Raw genomic sequence first — 25,797 nt, forward strand, 5'->3', positions numbered from 1 at the left:
GTTCAGCTTTTTTTAACTACTAATCATGTGTCATAGAATAACTTTGGCTGTTTGATGTTTCGGAGTAATATCATTAGCACTCCAATTTAAAATTCATAATGGGTGATGGTAATCCGGTACATAGAATGAATTAAGATATTCTATTGGAAAATTCACTACTTCACTTTGGTTTATCACTGTTTCACCTGCGATTCTGTTTAGAATGATTTTGTTCATATCATATACATCATTTTTAGCCATTAGAATGGCTCTTCCGCTTAGCCATGAATCATTTCAATAATTTGTTTCGATGCTTTGGAAAACCTTGTCTACTAATAATTCTTTTGAATTCACGAAAACTAGATGGGAAGGTGATTTTTCCTGCTCCTGGATTTGTAGGTGCAGTGCCATTACTGAACTCGAGTAACTTTCTTGAAAATATGTCAGCTGTTGGATCGTTTGAAGCTAAACTCTCATATATTTGTTGTTAAATGCATTTATTTGACTGTGCTCCAAAAAGTTGAATATTTCAAACAAGCATTCAATTCATCAACTGGTGTTGAGCGAGGTATAACTGGAAGCGTTTGCCTGAAGTCACTGGATAGTAACACCAATGCTTCACCGAAATGAACCTGATATATTTTTTAATTCTTTCAATGTATCATCTAATGCTTCCAATGACTTCTTGTGAGCCAACTTGTACAACGCCTACTATGGCAAGTGAAAACAAAAGACTGTGCCAAAAGTTTTTTTTTTCGCACACACATTCCAAGAAGAATATATTCATTCCGTGAAAGTCTTATCTCCTTTCTCTTGCTAGACCTTCCAGAGATAATTATGTTCTAAACTGTACATTAGCAGAATGTGAATAAAAGGTGCATATTTTTCTTTTCCAAAAACGCTCACACCCATATATGTTTATTTCTAACCGAACACCATACCAAAATTCATGCTTCTTACTTTGAAAATGACAGACCCCGAGAATATTTTAATATAAAAATACTTGCACATTGAAATGTTATCTTGCGCCAAAATCCCAAGTCAATCGATTGACTACTTTTTGAGTTTTGCGAGCACAAACATACAGATGCTGAATTTATACACACACACACACACATATATATAACCTTAGCATTTCAGTATAAGAATTCCCCTCTTTATCATCGCTGCACTAACAACGTTTGACTCACTGATGTTTTCGATTGAAAACAGGGTTCCTTCCGAAAACGATCATGGTAATTAACTAGAAAGTCAACAGAATTTTTATAAATATTTAAATTGGCAATTTATTAAGCTTCTTCACTATTATTTACATTTTAAGTTACTAGTGATGATAACTAGAGCAATGATGGGTACCAGTGCATTTAAATTATAAGAATATATTAATAGAAGAATAATAAATATATTATAAAATGAATGTCACCCATCTAATTTAATAAAGATTAATGATCAAATGACAAAAAGGTTTCATTAAGATGGAACTACAAACTCTAAAACATTTTCTGTCTTCCACCACTTCAATAAGACGAGAGAGAGAGAGACAGAGAGAGATTGTTTGCACATCACTATAGGAATAATGAGAGAAAATATTTAATTATGCTTACAATATTTTTCCTTAAAAGCATATGTTTTCTGACATATTTTCATTTACAATATATCTTTAATTAATTAATTAATTAATAACATGCATACCATAGTTGCGGAACTTTAGTGATATGAACAAAATATAATTATATACAATACATATAAACAGCGAACAACTACACATATAAGTAAATACAAGTAAAAAAACAAAAAAAGCAGGCAACAATAAACATAAACTAAAACAAAGAACAACATACAAACAACTGGAAGACATATTGAACTTATGATCGCTTATTAATTGCAACATAAATTATAAATGTATTAAAATGCGAAAATTATCCAAAATGAAAAAGGAAATTAATCCTAAGATAAATGAAAATGTAATAATTTGATATATAATTTTTATTAAAACATTCAAAAATAACAATAAAATCTAAAAAAACACTTTCATAAACTCTATAAAAGAAACAATAATACTCAGTATTACCTTCTTTTCTCTAAATATAGAGCACTAGTTAAAAATCTTATTAAGCGTGATAAAACTAATTGGAATCGTAGTATCAATAATAAGGTTAAGAATAACCCTAAAAAATTCTGGAGATATGTCAATGTTATGAAAAATGGTTATAGTGAACCTCATTCTCTTAATGTCAATGGTGATATCTGTAATGATCCAGGTATTCTTTCTAATGTCTTTGCTAAGTACTTAGCTAGTGTATATGTACCATCCACCAACCACCCTCGTATCATTGATCCCGATATTATTCACGATTCAATTCCTGTATCATTCTTATCAGAAAGCCAGGTCTTATGGGGAATTAAATCATTAAAACCAACTATGTCTACTGGTCCTGACGGTATACCAAATTTCATTATTAAAGGCTGCTCTTTTATTCTAATGCCTCTATTGTTGCATCTATTTAATACAAGTCTAAAATCACAAGTATTCCCCACTAAATGGAAAATAGCTAAGGTTATTCCCATACAACTCAGTGTATTTAATTATAGGCCTATATCATTATTAAATGGCTTTACTAAAATCTTTGAAAAAATAATATTTAAACATATTAACTTCCCAATAAACAACAGATTAGCTCCTAATCAGCATGGCTTTAGAAATAGTATGACAACTTCTACTAATCTTCTCTCATTTATTAATCCTATATACAATAAAGTTACAACAAGGGGGCAGGTTGATGCATGTTATTTTGATCTGGCTAAAGCCTTTGATACTGTCAATCACTCCATTTTACTAGCTAAACTTTCTAACTTCGGTCTCTGTAATAATTATATAACCTGGTTTACTAGTTACCTTAAAGATAGATGTTTCTCTGTTTCACTTAATAAAAACACTTCTACTTTATATCATGCTACTTCTGGTGTGCCTCAAGGGGGTACTTTATCTCCCTTATTATTCAATATTTATATCAATGATATTTTTAAAGTTCTTCATCATACTACTGGTTTTCTGTTTGCTGACGATCTTAAAATATCCAGAGAAATTTCCTCCTTAAATGACTGTCTGCTTCTTCAATCTGATATTACTGCAATTGATAATTGGTGTAATGAATTTAGTTTCACTTAACAAAGATAAAACAAAAATTATTTCTTTCACAAGGAAAATTCATCCAGTTAAATATGATTATTTTCTTGACAACTCAAAAATTTCCATATCTCTTAGTATAAAAGATCTTGGTGTTATTCTTGACTCCAAACTATTCTTTCATCAACATGATAATTCTTTAGTATTCTTTTCCCGTAGAACCTTATATTTAATCAATTATATAACTTACTATGCATCTAATATTGAATCCATTCTTACTCTTTATTTGTCCTTAGTTAGAAGTAAACTCGAATATTGCTCAGTTATCTGGAACAGTATTAACACCACCGATAGTGACAAAATTGAATCCATACAAAATAAATTTTTCAAAATAATTAATTCTAGACACCATCAATTACCCAAATTAGAATCTCTTTCAAATCGTCGCATCCATCTGGATGCCCTGTTTGTGTTTAAGTGCTATAGTTCAAAAATTAATTGCTTATACTTACTTGATAACTCTGGTATTCGAGTCCCGCAGTTCAAAAGCCGCCTTCGATCCCTATTATGTTCCTTACACAATAATAATGATTTAATTTACAGACTTATCTCAAATTTCAATAAATATGAAAATTTTATTAAAAACTTTCAATTTTAATTTTTTATGATTACCCTAATATCTGGAGTAATTTTATAATCCTGTTTATTCTTCCCATTCTAGATCATTTAGTTAAGATTATCTCAGTTGCTGATTTGTTTTTTTTTTTTTTTATTGTGTCATCTTTTATTATCCTGTGTATGTTGTATTTATTCGCTTGTATGTGTCGTCTTTTATTATCCTGTTTATGTTGTATTTATTCGCTTGTATGTGTCGTGTTTTTATTACTTGTTCTGTGCACACCTCCAAAGCTTCGGCTGTTGGTGTGCATGTCACAAATCTAGTAAATAAATAATAATAAATAATGGTTTCATATTAAATTTACTGTCTAAAATATTAACATGTTTATCAAGGTTGTTAAAGTTTGTAATTAATCTATGAAGAATGTCAGTGTGGTTATTCAAAGTAAAGAACATAGCCTGTAAAGGTTATTAAAATATGGGACTTTTAAACTAGTATTTTCAAGTAAGAAATTTCTATATTTTTTTATTTAAAACAATTACAGAAAAATAATAATAATAATTTCTTACAGTCAATAAGTGGAATTAGATTACGTTTTGGATTAAGTTCTGGTCAAATAACGCAGTGGAGCACAACTTTGTCGTTCTCTGTCAGAAGTTGCATGTACATAAAACAAATTGAAAAACTTGCGAACTAAGTGCGGTCAAAAACACTGCAACTCCCCTGAACGACAGTCCTAAATACAAACAAAGATTTGCAGAGATACAATTAAGGAGAAGGAGAACTGCGTGGAACCAGGAGAAAATATGCACTAAACTTTTACCAATTACAATACAAATTTTAAGTTCTGTAATATCATGCACAGGTTCATTCACAATTTCATACAAATAACTAGAAATTCTAAATGGCTGCTACTATAAATCATAGAAATGTCTTTAAAGTCATTAAGAGTGGTATATACCTCTTTTTAAAACCAGTTATACATGCGTCCACTACTAGCCTATTTTCTCGAGAATTATGATAGCTACAGCTTCCAGATTATTAATCTGACGAGAAAAGTAATGCAGTTTTTCCAATATAGTTTTATATTTTGGAAATCGTGACGCAAAATATATTTAAAAAAATGGTAAAAACAAGCAATTCGTTGACGAATTTCTAGTTATTCGATGAGAAAACTGAAAATTTGAATCTATATTGGAAAAGATTATATTTTTCTGAACAAAATGGTATATTAAAAGTATAAGGTCACAGCATTAAATATCAGTTTATTTGGTTAGGAAAACTGGCTAATTTGGCATTTTTAGTGTCTGCCTTGTGCTGCTCGACGTGAAAGTTGACGCCAAGCTCCGGGAAGACGAGCAGGGTGGGGATAACACTGACACGCCTCAACGTCGCCCGCTGTAGGGGAAGTGCTGATCTGTAACGGTGATAAACCTCCCTCCTCCCTCCTCCCACTACACAGCAACACCGTTTCTCTGAAGGATTCATAGTCCAGGCATTTTATGAGAAAAAGGGGTCGATTTATGGACAAATTGCAAGAAAAGGTTTTATTATATCAAAATTTGCAGAAAAATTTGTAGAATAACATATCCAAAATCCACCGAAATCCACTTTATTTTGGTAACGTTTTTCCCGGGATTTGTCCCGGAAAAAAGCGAATAAATTAATAACTGTAAAACGGTGCGTTCTACGAAGAAAGGTATAGACACTAAAATTAAAGAGACCCAAATTTACCATAACATATCAAAATTTTACAAACATTCATTAATAACTACTGTTTTGTTTTCTGGAATTCGTCACGGAAAAACCTAAAATATTAAAATAAATTGAAAATGGCGCATTTTTACTTTTTTTGTATTAAATATAATTTCATTTCACCAAAATCTGCTCATATATATAAATATATATTTACATAATATGTATATAGTTTTTTTGTGACTCGTCCTGGAAAATCTTTAAAAATTCAATAAAACGAAAACGGAACATCGTATTGAAAAAGTTTCGGTGGGACAAACAGAAGCACACAAGATTTCCTATACCAGATCCTAAATTCACTGAAATCTGTTATATAGATTTTATTTTGTGATCGTCCACGGAAAAAGTATTGAATATGTAGGCAAAATAACAGAAAGCATTGTATCCCATGTCAAATTGTCAGATCCGAACTATATTCAATTTCCATAATATACGAGTATTTTAAAGTCACTTAAATTATATTCCTTTTTCAGTTAGTGATGTGTTAAAACGTTTTTGAAATCTACCAAAATTATTTTCCAGAAAAAAAATCAGACTCATTTCAACTGCTTATCGTTTGAAAGAAAAATTTGACACGTCCATTCTCACAAAACATACCATACAATTAAATTTACACAAGATTTCCAGTGACCTATATCGAGAAGAAATAGAAAAATATACACACATTGGGATGCACTCTGTAACACACAATACTGAATAAATATGCATTAGGTAACATACATAAGTACTTTAATTTAAAATATAGGTTACCTAAACAAACATCAGCGTGATTTTATATTTCTATTAATGTTAAACTGATCCAAAAATTCGGAAAATAACCTACATATCAGCTCGAAATGTTATTTAATAGAATCATCCTGTTTAAGAGCGGTATATACCCCTTTTAAAAAACCAGTTATACATGCGTCCACTACTAGCCTATTTTCTCGAGAATTATGATAGCTACAGCTTCCAGATTATTAATCTGACGAGAAAAGTAATGCAGTTTTTCCAATATAGTTTTATATTTTGGAAATCGTGACGCAAAATATATTTAAAAAAAATGGTAAAAACAAGCAATTCGTTGATAATTTTCTAGTTATTCGACGAGAAAAATGAAAATTTGAATCTATATTGGAAAATAATATATTTTTCTGAACAAAATGGTATATTACAATTATAAGGTCACAGCATTAAATATCATTGTATTTGGTTAGGAAAACAGGCTAATTTGCATGGATATGTAGGAACACCCTACCTTAAAAGCCGTCACAGTAATTGCAGTCCTCGGGAGGTAATTCGCGCCGGTTTTTACAGGTTGATCCATGACAGTTTCCACAAGCCGAAGAACATGGGATGCCGTGTTTCCTACAACTGCAGTTGGATGCACCGCAACCATCTTCGTTGCAAGTGCACCTGATTACTTTCAAAAGGCATTCCAGAGCTGTTGGCTTGTCTGTCGAAATTGGCAAATTGTCTCCATCCCCATTCTTCTGGATTCATCTTAATTCCCTTACATTCTTGTATCTGATAGAAAACCCTTAAGAAATGGAAACGAGCTGAAGCACTAGTTGGAGGTAACTGTTCTGGTTGTACACATTTGGAACTAGTAGCTGCATTCTCACTTAACACTTTACAACGCAAAGTGTCGAAAGTGTCACTTCTTGACCCATTGTACAGGCGTACTACAGCTGTTCTGCCGATTTTACAGTGTCTTCTTTTGACACACTGGGAATGCTATCTGAAAATACTTTCGCAAGTTGCCTGAAGGCACTGTCATTCTGGAGCAGATCCAATATTTTCCCCTTTCCTATACCATAGATGTGTGATGTCGTGTCACATCCCATGAATGCGTGACAGAAAAGAATATTACTACAAATTTCATCACCGAGCTTCAGCTTTAGCTCCTTAATGTGATATGTTTTCTTCTGCCTTTGTTCACTTTTTAAACACAAACAGTTATGTGATTGTGAGCCAAAATAGTAGAGTAAAAGGACAAGTAAATCTGTGTCTGTTCCTATAACTATTGTCAACTGTTCTTTTGCACATTTTAAAGCTTCTTGGACAATGTAAATATCTGCATCACCTGGTGCTTCGACAACAGGACATTTTCTTCGCGCACATGTATTGCTAATAACCTTAAAAATTGTCCTTTATTTCGCTCGTTCAAAAAAAAACTTATCTTTACGGAGTGATAGCTGCATTTCTCCTGTGAATTCAACTACAGGTGATGCATTACCTCTTGCTCTTCTAATATGTGCTGTGTCTTTAGTACTGTGAGTTTTCCCATATCCATCAAATACAGTAGTTGCTAATCCATAATTTTTCAAGATGAAACTCACGTACAGCTGAGCGATCTCGTTGTATGTTGCAGTATGGGACCAAGGTAACTGATGAAGTAAATATCCTCCGTCAATGACATATTTAATTTAATTTTATATATTTTATCGTTTGCAGAGTTATAACACATGGATACATAAAATCACTCAGTACAAGGGAATGGGAATTCAATCGTATGAATAGTAACTACATATACCAGGACAATAGTACATAAATTTTAAGCACATTTTGATAAAGGTCAATTATATAATGCAATTTTGTTGCCCTTAATTTAATTCACGATTTATTTTGAAGTACGGTGCACGGTTTCCGTTTTTTTTTCTTTCGATAACTTTTTTCCGGGACATTTCCTGGAAAACAAAAAAAAACAATTAAATGTTGATCTGTGTTAAATTCTCATATATTATGAAAAACATTGTTTACTTTATCTTTTTCCTAAACCATTTTAATGTAAAGTGCACAATTTTCGATTTATTTCATTTTTAATATTTTTTCCGGGACTAATCCCGGAAAACGAAGCAGAATTTATAAGATGATTTTCTTGAACTTTGGATATGTTATGGAAAAGATAATGTTCTTTAATTTTTGTCTCTACAGGTTTTGTCGTCAGATGCACCGTTTTTGAGTTATTATTTTATTTCACGTTTTTCCGGAACAAAACCCGGAAAAAAGTTACCAAAAGAAAGTGGATTTCGGTGGATTTTGGATATGTTATTATACGAATTTTTCTGTGAATTTTGATGTAAAAAAAACTTTTCTTGCAATTTGTCCATGTTTTTTTCATATATTTCCTGGACTATCATGGCGAGTAGATTGAAAAGAATCTTCACTCGGTAGCAACCTACATTGTACAAGATTTTTAAGTCTGTTGATTCGTTCAATGGTTCGTTAATGCTGTTTGTGAGCTTTCGCATAATATAAAAAAGACGCAATTATCTGTTAGTCGGTACGCATGAAAAAAAAGCAAGACAAACGAATCGGTAAGTTAGGGCGACTTTATTTAAGTGCGAAACGGAAGAAAAGAAGAGCAACAGCTCTGATGGAGTACCAGAAACAAAGGTAAGATATAGCGATACCGATATTCATTTTTCTTTTATTAATGTAAAAGAACACCGGAGAAATCCAAACCCGGCTAGAAACTATTTTAAGAAACATATGTTACAAATTAGTTTGTACAAAGCATTAAATTTTTTAGAAAAATCCGAAGAGTTGAAGAATATGGTGCAGCACAGTAACTGATCCCCAAACGGCTAACTTGACGGCTCATTTTTCTTTACCAGGATCAAGCAACGCAGAGAATGAAAATATGGTTCTGAATCCTGATGAGGAGTAAGTAGCCAGTGCTTTATACTACACAAACTGCGAAATGTATCTAACGATAACATTTAGAATTAGCATTTTATTACGTTCGGAGTCTAATGAAAGGCTTAAATTTTTCATATAAATAATTTTCAGTCCAGTAATTAACTTCTATGGATTTGTTTTTGGAAAAATATATATAGGCCTAGTGTTACGGACAGATTAAAGAAAAGTTAGATACTCGTTATTACTTTTGTATGTAAGTCATTGGAAGTTATTATGGCTTGACGACCATACATACGTCATCGATTATCAATTTCAATTAGTAATTTTAAAAAGTGAGCTAATAGGGCATTAATTCAGTCCTAGAAAAGTCCATGTGATGTGAAAAATACTAGTGCTATTATAAAACAAGCCGAAAGATAATTAAATAAATCAGTATGGGCGAAGTTATGAGGGTGGGGGAATAATTGCGAGAATGGAAGGCAAGCTATTGATGACTCACTGTGTTCGGTTCCAAAAGACAGTTTCTTCATCCCCCACCTCATTTCCCTTGTTTGAGCGTGTCTCAGTTTACAAATGCGTTCGACTATCAACAAATTATTGTTACTTGTGGTAGCCGCTTGGCTGGAAAAACGCCAGGAATCCTTACTGCTGTATGTTGTAATATTCAACTGCGTCATTGGGTGATTTTCCATGTTTCCTTGTAAAAAATATTGAGTGCGAAAAATTTTCCCCTTGTAGGCTTTCTAGTAAAGGACGATATACAATATGGCTCTCCTGCAAACAAAACATTCAGTAAATATATGATGACATAAATTATTATTGTTCCACATAGGCATTTCTTGTTTTTGAATGTTACTTGTTTGTATGCAAGTTTGTACGTGCATGCATGTGTATGCCCGTATCTCGTGCTGTACCTACATTCTGGAATTAGACTTGTCATATTAGTGTACAATAAAACTCTCTTACATAATATCCCACACTTACTGATTAGTTTGCGAACAGTGGTAGTGTTTATAGGCAGGATTATAGAATTAACTGAATATGTCACTACCTTTAAAGAGTAATTCATCAACATTTTGAGCGGAACACACAACTATAAAATTGTACTCAAATATTAGAGCCAAAATAGGAAATTTCGTTACTTTTGGAATTTTGATACTCGACATGTCACAAATATATTTTGTTTTAATCTTTGCAGGACAGTCACCAAATCGTACGCCAAACTTCAGCCACCAATCCAACTGCTGGAAACGGAAGCCGGTGTTTTTCATTGGTTCACGGAAGTGTCTGACACCATCATCATAGAAAACATCAACATCGTTGAGAACTTAATAAAATGACGTATGAAATGAGCAGTGTTCAACAGGAAAGAGAGGTATTTAGAACAAACATTTATCGCTGATTTAGAATTTTTGTAATAAAACGTTTGAACCTATTTGAAGCCAACAACAACCTGCTAGAACCTAGTAAGAGCCATAATATACTCTCATGACATACTTAATGTTCCAGCAGTACAACATGGCAGGCAGTCCGAAGAAATAGTCATCAAACAGCTAGAAGACCAGGAAAAAATTAATATAAGTAAAGCTGGTCTTTTTATTGACCAAGAACACCCATTTCTTGCCGCAACATCCGATGTCCTTGTTGGCGAAGGCCGTCTCGTAGAAATAAAGTGTCCTGCTTCGGCATATGGAATGGACATAAATGAAGCCATGCGAGAAGGCAAAATAAAGTATTGGAAATATTCTGAAGAAAGTCCTACTGTCATTTCATTTAAAAAAGATCATGAATATTTCTATCAAGTCCAGAATCAGCTTCACATAACCAGAAGGGATATTTGCTTGTTAGGCATCTGTACTTCGAGCCAAAAGAAATTAAAAGTACCTATTGGAAATTTTCAGAGATGACACATTCTGGAAAGAAAAAATGGAGCCAAAACTCGTTTTATTTTACACACTATGCGTTCTTCCGGAATTAGTTGATCCTAGACACACAAGAAATATGGAAATTCGGGATCCACCGCACATAACAGAGGCTATCAGAAGCCATAAGATAAAATGCATGGGAAAACGAAGATAGTCCAAAACAAAACCGAATATTACACCCTGATTACATTAAACGTGAACATTTTTCAAGCTTTTGCAGAACTTTAAAGAAAATGTTGGTCTTGGATAATCATTCAAACTAATTTTTATAGTGACCTGTTTGATTTATCAATCTAAGTCGCCTGCTCACTTAGCTTCATAAACTGTCACCTTTCATACTGGAAATTATTCTTGCTCATTGTTTCCAGAACGTTTAACCATGACAATCATTTTCATGAACCTTCATTTTTAGTATGCCAGCACCTACATGTGCATAAGAAAGTATAGGCCGTGTGGTCACGTTCAGTGCCTACCTAGAGAATCATTACCGTAATTATTTTGGACATGTAAAAATATAAAATGTCTTACCTATAATGTAAATTTTAAAGCTGAGTTAATCTTTCCAGAATGGTTAAATGCTCAAGTGAGCAATGGTGCTTTAAAATTATAGAAGACATTGCTTGTTTAGCTGAATAAATACTGAGGTGGTCGTAACTGTTACTTAGTTTGAAGGAAATAATTCATTTGGCAGCCAATTGAGAAATTTGTAAAATTTGTAAATGAGAAACAAGAGAATTTCCTAAAAAGAGTGTTCGGTATGCATAAACTTCTTGTCTTGTAAGTCCTAACAAAAAGGAGAAACAAAGTAAATTTCGTTAAATAATGTATAATAGCGACCATAAAAATATTTTGCTTCAGTGGTAAGCAAAATTAAATTCTGTGTTTTGTTGTTTTAAAAGTGTGTGTGCATTAAATCAAATACACCAATCCCTCACTTAGCACGACTAATTCGTTCCTAAAAATGTTCGTGTTAATCGAAATCGCGTATTCTGAAGCATTAGTCCCCATAAATATAAGGCTAAATTATTTAATGTGTTCCAAGATGTGTAGGGAAGTAATCTTTACATAATATAAATGCGTAGAATAATACTTGAAAATGCATATGTCATATCATTTATCTTTTTAAGCCTACCACCGAATACGTTAGATAAAGAAAACATGGCACAGTGTAACGGGAGATAAGTGGTAACATATTTACCGTCAGTCAGTAGGTTGGCTTGCCCGCCCAGGCGTGACCTTCAACACGCGCGCGCGTCTGTCTGCCTGCTGTTGCAAGCAGCTGGATCCTTTGTTATTACGTTTAAAACTTAACAAAATTAAAACACTTTTATGAAATTAAGAACGGGTTTTATATAACTTTAAAACACACAGCCATATGTAAACATTTAATTTGTTATGCACACCTCTTATAAAAGCGGCTATGTAAACAAATCAGTTAACAGATAAACAGATTTAGATTTTCCCTAGAGCACAAACATAACATTAAAATACGGGTACACTCCCTATTTAACGCGGTTGTCGGGGGACATAACTTTTACCCGCGTTGTTGCATAACCGCGATGTTTCGATGTGACCACGGTCAAAAGGCATAAAACACCGCCTGTGTTCTAATAGGTCGGCAAGCACGCACAGTATAGACGGCCCGCCTTTGTGCGGACTTTGCATCCGCAGTTTCCACTAAACACGGGTGAAAAAATAAAAATAATAAATTTTAAAGATAAATATTAAATGTTGAATTGTTTTTATTTTTCCGCGTGCCGCGCACAGTTTGTCGCACGGCCTACGAGCGCGCCACACGCCGCCATACACATGTGCGGCACACAAGCTGCTGCTGCCAGTCTCGTGGTGTTAGCCACAGTATCTGCTTCGTCAGTGTCCGTAACAAAGTAAGTGCAGTGTGTGCGGTTACACACGATTCTGTGGTCAAAGTCTTCTAAAAAGAAAGGCCGTAGTGATACTTCAAACCGAATATGAATCGCAAAGTACCGAGTTTGATTGACAAAATAAAAATTCTAGATTTACTTACAGATAGCTTGTCTTTTGTAGAAGCAGGCCGCAGATACAGGAAAAAAACGATTCTAGCATTCGTACAATAAAAAATAAAGAATCGTCTATCGTGTCAAGTGGTTAAACTTTATTATCCATGCTTACAGTAAATTATAAATGGTCACATGCGGGAAACAAAAATTGCGCCAATTTAATTTTAGCGCAATCAGTGACGCCGTATTAAAAACCGTGTTAAACTTTGTCTTTACTTATTTCACCAAACGCTGTGTCGAGTTGCTGAGTGTGTGTGGCTCGGATCGGCAAGTGTTATATTCCCCAGCCTCTGTTTAAAGGTCGGGAGACCGCTCCACATAAACATTTCCGGGACTTGTTTACTACCTCACGGCAAAAGTGGTACAGTATGGTTCACGTAAATATTGGACCACTGGGAATTCCTGGGCAAAGATTAAAAATACGCTAGCCGATTTACTTTACTATTTAATGTTAAAACATTATACCAAAGTAAAAAGATGAACTTGTATAATACAATGAATTACCCAATAATATTACGTCTGTAGGTTTAAGTTGTAACAAAACATTTATATACATATGTCCAGTAAAGTACCAATTAAGATTCTGGAGTGGAATTTTAAACACCGGACTACCTGATTTTGCCTTGTACGCAGCGACGCTGCTCAGTCAAGTGACTCATGCTCTGCCTGTGTGCTGCGTGAACACATTCCCTCCCCCACTCCCCCTGGTGTTTCTGCCCGCTCTAATCTCTACCTCTCTCCATATTCTCGGCTCGCCTCTCCCTACCCCGCGCTTGCCGACAACCAAGCCTATCCAACATCAATCCCCAGCCGAGTCACGCTGGATGTCGCTGGACGGTGGGCTTTATCAGGTCCCCTGTCCAATGCTTCATTTGTGAGATAAAGCGACGTTAAGAACTAGTGTTTCAGAAAATATCACTGGGCTGGATTGGACCATAATTTGAAAACCCTACAAGATAGAGGAATAATGTACGGAGATATCTTGTTTAGAATTTTACTGCGGACATTTTCTACGCCTAGGCTTTTTTCTGCCCGATGCTTAGTTTGTTAGTTACAACGCAAAATTATCCTAATCGGCTGTCAACCATTTATTCCATTATTATTATTCATTTCTGACTGGGGGACATGGTTTGACCCGCGATATACCCGATTCTGCGATCAATCGGGGCGCGATATACCGGGAGTTTACTGTATGTACAATATGTACATATACAAAACATAAAAGTTAGTTAAATATTTTCTGGGGTGAAATTTACACTATCATCTTGCTTTTTTAAAAAAAAAAGTGTCCAATTTCATCTGCTTTGGTTTCTGTACGGTACGGCCTGGTCTGCAGCCGGGCATCAACGGTAGGGAATGGTCTGCGGCCGGGCATCAACAGTGCGGCCCGGTGTTTGTTTATCTGCGTGCGCATCTCTTTCCCCTCGCATTGCAAACCACTCTTCCCCCCTCGAATTCCATACCTGACGTCGCGTCGTTTCCGAGATTTTTTTTAGCCTGTGGCGATTTCGTGCTAACTGAAATTTACAGACGTGCTATTCGAGACTAGGGCAGTAAAATTTACATCGTGCTAACTGAATTCGCATTAATTGAAGACGTGCTATGCGAGGGATTGGTGTAGTATAAATGCCTGTCTAGTTAAAAATATAAAGCTTATGTAAATTTTTTGTGCGTCACAGGTAAAACCAATTTGTGTGTAATTCTACTAAACTTGTTTAAATAATCTGTTGTCGTTTACTGTATCGGATTTGTAAAATTATTTCTATTTAAGCATTTGTTTCTCTTAAGTACCTCTCTAAAGGCCATCTACATACTTTTAAGATTGTTGGACTTTTCTGCAAACAGTTTTGAAAAAAATTTTGTGATGTAAAAATATTTGTGTTTGAAATGTCTATTATACCGTACAGTTTTTTTTTGTTTTAATTTGTCTTTCTTGGAAGTAAATCGTGCGCACGTTGGTTTAATTTATAGTGCTCTTTTTAAATTTCTTTGTCTTTTATAACATAATGAACATTGTCTATTGGTGTGAAACAAAATGTATGAATTACATGTGAAATAAATACATGTTTTTTAATGTGTAATTATGTAACGATTTCTTGTATAGTGTCTTTTTCTACCACGTCCAAATAAAATATATGCTACCTGCATGATAACTCATTGCCATGACACAAGTGAAACAATTATAAAGGAGATTATTCCATCTTATAAAGTCACGAACACTTTTTTTTTAAAATAATACATAAGATGTATGTATTTCGAAACGCTTTTACAACTATCATTGACAGATGCGAGTTATAAAAAATACATAACATCGATTCGGAAAATATATTTAACTTCGGCAAGATTTGTTTGCAGAATAAGGTAAGTTCATGTTTCTTGGAGGATATGTAACGTTTAATATCCACGTGACTTCGAAAATTACGATGTAATGTCACTTTTCCCATTTCATGTAAAAGTTTGTGTTTTTAGCAAAAACAAAGTAATGCATTTTATCTTTTTTTCTACTTATGAACTACTAAACACGCGTAAAAAATATGCTACCATTACGATAAACATACTTTTCGCGTTATTTGACATTTGAGTTGAATGAAACGTTGTGTGTAGCAACTGCTAGCTCGCGCGGCGCTCCGCACGTACGGGGTAGGCAGGCAGGCAGGTAGCAATGCTGTCGAGACATCCCGACCCGTACCGCGCCGTCATGAGGAGGGAATGACCATGGAGTGAGGGAGGGTAAACCGAGTCCATCCCCTCCACCGGCATCATTTCGCCAGGACGCGCTCCTAGTAGGCCACTCCTCCAAGGCTAAACTCCGCCCAGGCTAGAGGTATTTTGTGCTGCTCGCGCCGGATTCTGAGTAGCCGCTTCCCTATATACCACTCTTAACAAGTCTAGTAACATGATGCTTTATAATATTTTCCTAAAACATACATTGCTAAAATACAAATATATATATATATATATATTACAAAACTTTCATACTAAAAGGAAAAAAATAGTGGCAGCTCAACAAAATTAAAATATAAATAATGCATACATATAAAATTGATTCCCTAAACATCAGCCAGAACACTCATCAGTATAGCATTTAAATATTCAAACTATATTGCCTCCTTACTTAGCAAATCACTTAAGTCTGGTAAAGTTCTATATCGCATTGTTTTTAGTACAAAATAAATTTTTTTTATTTGTTAAATAGTAAATCTTCAGTGAGCCTTACTATTTCCAAACTTGTAAACGTGCAGAATATCGCAGCTAAGGGTTCTCCAAACAAAAGGGGCTCAGGCTGGCAGCAAGATGACGTAATTACCTCAAATTGCACAGAAATTTTAAACTAAAACGTGGACGTTTCTCCTGCTTAGTCATGAATTTAAATCTGGCAAAGTTTGACGTGCCACCTGTTGCACTGCTGACCATCGGCTCCCGGACAAAGTTGAGACGAGCAATAGTAGCTTACAGTTTCTCTTCTAAAACACTAAAAAAAAACACCATGACCGTCCACACTATGGCCATGGCTGAAGTCGTTAACAAAAATGGCTCGCGATACTTGCTCCCCGGCCTGAAGTCAACTGCCTCGCCGCTCTGTCGGTCCTCTGTTGCACTACTTAACAGTCCAGAACTAGCGCAGCACTATCGGCGCTGTACCAAGCTCACACTAATTAGTTTCTCATGCGCTCACCTCAGCAATTCCATTGATCGCAAGTTACTGATCACAAAAAGTAACACACACAATAATTTAAATATCTGAAAACTTATGAACTGCCGCTTACATAAAATAGTTTACATTTACATACCCATTTAGCTGCCGTAAATAAATATTAAAACAAACAATAAAACTATTTTTTTTTGTGTTGTCATCATTTGTGTTTTTTTTTGTTCTCTTAGTACATTTTTCTTTGTTTTTCTTTGTTTGTTGACCATATTCCTGTTTCGGAATATTTTCTGGTGTTCATATCCTTGTTGACAACAGCAATTGTTTGCTTAATTTTGTGTTTTTTTTTGTCTTTTTGGGGTATTTTTATTTATTTATTTTATTTATTAGTTTTTCATCAACTGAAAAAGGTCTTAGCAATGGCGTATGTCCAAAAATTTACATCAAGTTAAAACTAATTACACACTAAAATACATAGGCTATAATTAACTAAATTATAAAATAAATGAAACAATATTTTGTGGTCTTGGCCTCGGCCACAAAGTTATAACTTATAAAAGTTTAATTGGACGTTTTCTAGTTTATTACTGTCAGATTTAATAATGTGGTTCCAGATAACATATCATACTCCAAATTTCTAACTTTTAAATCTCAAACATTAATATAACTTAAACCAATTAACTTATAATTATAAATTAAACATATTGTTGCATGATTTCATAGTACAGTAGAACCCCTCATATCCGACCTTCCCACAACCGACTCTTCCGAATATCCGACCTAGTCTCCGTGGTTGGCGAGCCTGTTCAGACTTGAAAAAGTGACGCATCTACATGTCTTCGTGTCGCAAACTGTAAGTTCAGACGTGATTGTTGGTGTAGAATGTGCTCGTACTATAATCTTGTACTGTTCTATGTTTTTTAACGTAACGTAACGTATTATGGGCAAAAAAAGTGGAGGGACACTTCCGCAAAATCAAGTTTGGCAAAACTGAAACAAAAATACATTACTGAATTCTTTAAATAAGGTTTGCTTACATTGTATTCATCATCTATAATTTAACAACAGTAAATGTTCGAAATGTATACAGCAACATTTTTACAAATAAAGTTGTATTACTGAACAAACTGTATAGCTGGGAAAGGCATTTTTTTTTGCTCCTACGGATATCCGACCTTTTGGCCGTTCCGACCATGGCCCGGTCCCGTCATGGTCGGATATGTGAGGTTCTACTGTATATATATAAAAAATCTTATACTATGATGTTTATTCATAAAAGGTTTGTTTACATTATTTGGAAATCACAATTTAAGCAATAATAAATACTAAAATAATTTTATTTCATTCTGGTAAAATAAATTTCCCTTAAATATAAGCATTTGTTACCATGTATGTTAAACAATTGTTATGGTAAGCGTTTTTCACAAACTTTCAGTTTTAATTTTTAAATTGTTATTTTTGTAAAATTATTTATCATTCATAAGTGGAAAACAAACTATTGTAACTCTACAATTGTAAATTATATACATGAACATTGATAATGTTAATTGTTTATAAATGCATGAACATAAGTTATAAGAAATATATAGTAATTAATCACCATAAATCATAACATAGAATATCATATAACATATAAAACTTGCATTGCATTGGTCAATATAAACAATAACAGTGTACATCTTTATTTCATTTCAATGTAATGAAAATATTTTTTGTTTACTTTCAATCGTGCGTGTGTATATGTGTAGGTGTGTATATATATACATGTGTATGTGTGTGTGTGTGTGTATATATATATATATATATATATATATATATATATATATATAGAGAGAGAGAGAGAGAGAGAGAGAGAGAGAGAGAGAGAGAGAGAGAGTGTGTGTGTTCATGGAACACCAAATGTTCCAGATAGTATGAGGAAGAGTTTATGGGAACTGGACAATTTTGCGATGCGTCAGAACGAAATGAAAATGTGTTGAAACAAACAACTATAATGAATTTTTTTTCAAAACAGTAAATATTAGTTTTTTTTGGTGTTTTGATAGTTGTTTTTTATTGTGCTTATTAGAAAAATTCATTTTAACTAATTCAATTTACTGATATAATTATATAGTTTTTCCAGCGTGACAAAGATAATTGGTGAGTAATTTTGAGTTAAACAGCATGTTATATTTTATTAAAATTGATTTTTATGAAGCAAATGTATTTCCCTTTTAAGAAGTTTTCCCTGTTAAGAAGCTTTTAGCATCCAATCACTTGAAAAACGTCGTAACAGGGTTTTACTGTAGTTAAACATAAAATATATTAACATAGATGTACATAACATCGTCTTTGCTCATAACCAAGAAACTTAAAGTCATCAAATATGTATAGAAAAGGCATGAAAATAAAATTTGATAGGACCGATGCCTACGAATAACAGCATATTAGCTCAGTACATCTCAGACACCAGTGCACTGTACACAAGAAAGTAGTATTATCCATCACTTCGCATAAAATCAGCTGGCAACATACATTATTAGCTGACCAAAACCCAAGGTTATTAGTAATAACGTCAACAACAACATGGTCGTACACAAAGGTGATTCTGATCTCTGAAATTCTAGGGATGTTTATAATAATTAAATTTCTATTTGATGACAGCATTAGTTTAACTAAACATAACATACTTTACAATTAGGTGTACATATCAAACTATGGCTGTTTTATAGGCTCTTAATTTACCTATGGTTTTCCCTGACTCAATTTCCTCGAGAGTGTAAAAATTCTCTTTGTTTTTATTAGTTACATGGTAGGAACCATTATATGACAAAAACAACTTCTTAATGATATGTTCCCATTTGCTACTAGCAGGAACTGTTCTTTTCAGCACGAGATCTCCAATTTTGATGTTCTTGATCCTAGATGCAGGTTTTCTTCTCTGTCTGATTTTGGCTTCTGCTAAAAGCTTCTCTCTTATCAACTCTTTTATGTCTGCCTGAGTTATAGTTTCTTTTGATTCTCCCTCAAATTCTTCACATCCGAGTAGATAAGATTGCGGAATTGGCAAAAAACGTACCAGACTTAAAGATTCGTGTGGAGTTAGCTGGCATAAATACTGACATTAGGGACAACCACACATCCCTCTTTTCCGGAGTAATCTCTGGATATCTCCATTGGTCCGTTGAACCAATGAAGAGTTGCTGTTCTTCCAGCTGGCAATGTGGCAACTGAGGATGTCTTCTCAGATGGCTGGAACATGGGAACTGGAGGACACTGTAACTCACCTTGTGTTCTAAAATTAGTCATTAGAATGACCATAGAAAAACTGGAAGGCATCTCGGTACCAATATCTATAAAATATTCCACTTCAGTGGAGGAAACATGGTGAGAACAAGACCAAATTTAAACACACTCCTAAGGGTGTTAAGTGGATCGAAATTAAGAAATAATAAAAACAAGCAGGTTGGTTATCTGCTTACCTTTGTTTATTTTATTTTGTGTGATTATTCTAGGTGACAATTATTTGAATATTTCAGTTAGTGCAACATATTACGCACAAAAATTAATAGTTTTGTTAAACTTTTTGTTCGAGTACTGGCGAAATGTCACGGCGAGGTTAGGTGTCATCAGCTACTCCGCCTGTGGTGATACCTCAGCCGACTGTCACGACGCCCTGTGGCCATCTACAGCATCAGCTGAAGCAGCGAGGTCACAGATTTGATCTAACTCATGGTTAAATCGTAACACGCGGCCTCTCCGAAGTCAGATGTTTGGGACAGCAGCGTCAGGTGAGCGAACGCCATTAACCATGACATGTCCATCACCCTGCATCCATAAACGTAATAAGTATTAGCACACGATAAGATTATTTAGTATGCATAACAAAAATTTGTGCTTACCAGAATGAATGTGTGAGAAGTAGAGAATTGCAACACCTGAACTTGTTTCTTCAGTGAAATTAGATACTCTTCTTTTATATTTTTACGACGATAATAGCAATGTTAGTGATGTTAACACATCGCTGTTAACAGAAACAGAGTTTCGATCATTGGTTGACATTGGTGCCAACTGCTACATGTTGAAGCTTCAGCAAACTTTTGTCAAATTTCTTTTGTTTTAGAATCTTACATGATTAATCTCTCTTATAAAAGTGCTAAATAATGTAATGGAAGCGGCAATCTGTATTATTACATAGATACGGATGCTTAATAAAACTTTTCTTTTAATATTTTATTTCAATGGCATACATAAAAGGAACACATCACATTTTATTGTAACAAGTACTTGCTCTGCACTACTTACAACTAGTAGAAAGAGTATGCGATAACAATCCAGCCTTGTGTAGGCTTTGTGGAGGCAGCTATAACGTACCTTGTACATGTTTTGCACCATCTCTACTCCTAGGGTCTTGCTAAGCTCCTGGTCCCCGTTTCCCGGGGCGCTTATCTTTAAGATACTTCCATCGGGTGTGCGGATGTCCATCATGTGGCTTTTCATGTCCGGCATCGCGAACCTGCAATTATTTAAAATATACACATATATTTTTTTATTTAATACCGTGGAGTCACTGAAAAAATAGATTCTATAATTGTTGATATTTACTATTTCTTGCTTAAATGCAACGTTTTGTTTGCGGCAATATTGGTAGATAATTTAGTATCTAAAGACTTAATTGATGGAAGTTTATGCATGATTGTTTACAATTAAATCAAAATATTTAATGATTAGATGGCACCATGAAAAATTCTATAGTTCTTAGAATAGAAATCTTAAGTTATAGCATGTATTTATTTTAATGGTTATAACTGAAATAGACAACAAACTGATATTTAAAATAATTTAAAGTAACATACCAGTCAATATTTAATTCTAGACACAAGTAAATTTTTGTAGTTAAAAATTTTAAGGTAATTCTAGTAATCTTTTTTAATCAAAATATTATAAATTTTTATTTAGTTTTGAAAGTACTTTGGAACTGAATTGTCGGGATATTCTTAGGGCTGTTAAGAAATGCACAGAAATGCAATGCAGCGCTAACAAAAAAAACTCAACAGCAAATCACAAAAATAAACGACTTTAGAGAGTGACATTATGAAAAAAATCTTACACTTCCTCATGTGGAGGCTGTGTTTGTCGTTAAAACATGGTAACTGCAAAGATAATCCACATTTTTAATGAATAATCCAGAGTAAGTCAAAAAATTACTACATTAGATGATAAATTGTGATCTGTAAAATGGTGAGAAACTATTACAATAACTCTTGTCGATTTTGTTCGAAACAAGTGCATGGACAAAGTGTCTGCAGAGAGTGTTTGGAGAACGCTTGTAAGTCTTTGTGTTAACAATGTGCAGCTAAGCATGGGGAAAATGAAGGGAGCAGAGCTCTACTTCAGAATTTCAGGGTCCAAGAGGGAGCCACGGGAAGCATCTTTACCATGGAAGGCTATTAAAAGTTGTCTCGGGAGGGAACTCTTCACCCTGATATGAAGGTGTTTCGTTGACGAGGCTTGAAGACTTGGAAGGGTGCGGGGAGGAAAATTGTGACATACCTGGGAACCTGTGTAGTTGCTGTAATAAGACGAAGTTTTGCCATCTCGAAATGCAAAACAGGATATGCAGAATGGTGCTATGTGACAGGTTTATCTGAGCTGCCGTGCAGAATACAGCTATACAACGTGTGTTTGCTATCGGAGGCACAGCCTGATGACGCATGAGAGAACATGACGGGTTGCCAGCCCCGTGGAGACCGAGAATTAAGTAATGAGGCAGAATGGTAGGACAACAATTAGATTTTTAAATTCTGTAAAATGAAAAAAAAAAAAACTGTGAATAGAGACTATTCCCTAAAAAAAACTCTTAACACTACTACCAAAATGCAACTAAAATTACAAAAATGAATGCGCAAAATATTTACCTAAAAGTGGCACATACACTAAAAATAAAAAATAAAATGTTAAATAGGTATGAAAGAATAAATAGCCCATGCAATGTGTTGAAAATGAAAAAAGTTGATCGCAGTTGTCGGATATGGTGTTGATTACCCAAATAGGCACAAGGAGGGAAGCTAAAAAGAAGTTAAGGGAAAAATAGATCTCTGTCCTAATGAACTGCATATGAAATATCTGGGTATGTTACCCCAGTATACGAGTTCACCAAGAAGAAAAATCAGTCAATGGAAATGGTACTTGGGTGGGTTTATAAGCTAAACAAGAAACCCAAGGCAACAGCGCAACATGCAACCAATGCATGAAAATCACGGTCATTTAAGAAGCACGGAAGTAGCAAGACATCACTAACAATACGACTTGAAATTGTAAAACAGTAGACAATGAATTTATTCCCCGGGTTTTTTTTTGTTAATTCATGTTTATCATGAAACCAAAACATATATTATCGTCAATAATTTGTATTTAAAAGCATTTTTCTTATTTTTACAGAGCAAAAGTTTAACAAGTACAAAATGTGATGTACAAAATAAAAACAACATTCTGGCCTTCTATGCATATACTGTCTGCACCTTTAAAAGTTTTCGGAACAGTTCACTTCTGGTGTGGAAGGTGGCAACGCAAGCCGAAATGCAAGAAGTTTTAGTTAGGCGATGCTTGCGTTGCATTTTTTCATGTTGCCTAGTTCACAAACGAGTGTTATTGAAATTTTTGCTTCTAGCAGTTCTTGCATTATTGCATTTATTGTGTAATTTATAAACGGCCACGACACTTTCTGGATATAGAAAATATTAATTGAAAAGTTTGCTTGCTCAAAAAAGGTTAAGGGAAAACCTTGTCCCGGAATGAATCATAAGCTTGAAATAGGGTGATCAGGTTGCCCAGGTTCTGCATGCTGGATCTGTAGATAATGATCCGCTGGGGAACTGCCCTACAATAATGGTTTGTTCAGTTATTTGCTTCTGAGATATTATGCATTGCTACCCTTTTGAATATTGTATACTTTGTGCCTTTATCATATGAGGCTTTTCATACTCTGCTAGTAGTAAACAAAATAATTGGGATAGTGTACTTTCAACTGGGTTACGCTTATGCGCAAGGGAACCTATGCATTCTTGCTGAAGCTTTAATGTCACTAACTTGTATACGACAGTGTGTGAATTTAATTTATGCAACAACAATGTTTCTATCCTACAGCTTTGTTTCTTATTATACTGAGTGCAGGCACTGCGTTATACTTAGGCAGAACTTGCACTCAGGCAAACCCTAGTTTAAATGCCTACGTGAGAACATTCATAAAGCCATACTGGGATGGAAGCCACAAAGATCAAAACCTAAGGGGGGAATCTGCACTGAAAGAATTTAATGAAAAAATAAGCAATTTCAGCTACAAAAACTTTGACTGGCACAGGGAGAAAATATTCAAAACATACTACAGAAATTTTGGTTTTTTAAACTCAGTGATAAAAGTTAGCACTCAAGCACAAATACTTTAGCAATAATGAATTCATAATTTGAGAAAATTATAAATTTTAAGAAAACCTATTGTTACACGAGTAATCAGAACATTACATATATTAGGTTTAACATTACCTGACTGGGGATCTGACCGAACTAGCTCTCCTGTTATGGTCATGGGTCACTGGCTTAGAGGACCAAACACAATTTGTCATTAATAATTTAATGCTGCAGTGTGGCTAGTGTAGATCACACAAAAAATAAAACTAAGTGTCACTAAGAAGTCCAAAGACTCCTCAATATAAAAAAAATAGCATACTCACAATGATGCAAAATAAACTACTACACACACGAGAAAAACTGTTTTATGTGAAATTTCTATGTTCATTACTCTAATACTACAGTGTCAAATATTTGTGTATGTATGTAGATGTACATGACTTCATGAAAATCTTCGGTAACAAATATTTTACCGGTAATGCAACTTGCAAAATTTAAATAAAAAAATAAAAAAAGATCTAATAAGAACTAAATTTATCGAAATAACTTATTTATTATTACATAAAAAATTATTTCATTAACAATACATCTATTGATATAAATTAACTGCAAACATAAGTAAATACTGAAAGATTTTTTTTTTAAATTGGCACATATATGATCATAGAATCTTTACTGATGGTGCTTGAAACTAAACATGGGCAAAATGTACATTAGAAACTTTTTTCAAAATTAGTCACACATGCATTAACCATTTAAGAGAAATATTGTAAATAACACAAAGTTAAAAAAGTATGTCAAAAATTATCACAGGTGAGGTGCTTATGGAAACAGACAATATGAATAACTGGACTAAATCCTAGAAATGTTTGTTAGAATTTATGGTGAAAATTAATTCTACTCATAAATAAAGTAAGTTGGAAAACCTTTTGTCAAATGAAAGTGCAAGACTTCCTCCGTAATCATGAAACATATCTAAATAAGAGCTCAAGACTTTATGGGTATTGGTTTGTTGTCTAATATTTCAAAATTATTTATTAAATATTTTTTCTCATATTCCATGCTGAGAAAATGTTTTGTGTGTGTGTCTACATCCACACACGCATACTTTGTGTTGTCGATGGTTTTGGGATCTAGGGACCATGAAATGAAAAATCAAATCAGATTTTTCCGGAAGTCACACCATAGTAACGGCTACAATAGGTAAAAGATAGATATAAAAGTTAATTCAGGACAGAGTTCAGAGTGTAGTGGTGGCGGCGAATTCCTCAATATTCGATTGTTACGTCATGGCCATCTTGGACAACCTTGTCCTTGACCTTTGACACACAAAATTTGCCAAAAATTGCCAAAAAAAAAAAAAAAAAAAAAAAAACACCAAATTTTTCAAAAAATTGCAGAAAATTCGCAAAATTGTCTTTAAATTTCCAGACTTGAGAGAATATTCATGTTTTATTCTGCAAGAAAACTCAGATACTTGAAATGTCCTGAAAGCGGCTTAAATTTCTCATAGTCAAGCTACCCTAAGCCGCTGACCTCAACCACTATCTTGATATTAAAACATCACAGCCGCCATCTTGAAAATTTGTAATTACTGACATATAAAATATAGAAAAATATTGAAATTCATAAAAAAATTATTTAATTACCAATTAAATACACCTTATATAGGAAAATTAATGTTTGTGTGTTCA

At 33.9% G+C, this 25,797-nt stretch overlaps 1 protein-coding gene across 1 annotated transcript in view; it reads right to left on the minus strand.

The window, feature by feature from the left end:
- LOC134535244 (zinc finger protein 665-like) overlaps positions 1–25,797 on the minus strand; it is a 193,887-nt gene that overhangs the window by 82,135 nt on the left and 85,955 nt on the right. Inside the window, exon 10 of the mRNA XM_063374315.1 lies at positions 21,071–21,212. Within this exon, the coding sequence (XP_063230385.1) occupies positions 21,071–21,212 (142 nt within the window). The remainder of the gene's footprint in view (positions 1–21,070; positions 21,213–25,797) is intronic.

This window comes from Bacillus rossius, chromosome 8 (genome assembly GCF_032445375.1).
Source record: "Bacillus rossius redtenbacheri isolate Brsri chromosome 8, Brsri_v3, whole genome shotgun sequence".
Taxonomy (NCBI): domain Eukaryota; kingdom Metazoa; phylum Arthropoda; class Insecta; order Phasmatodea; family Bacillidae; genus Bacillus; species Bacillus rossius.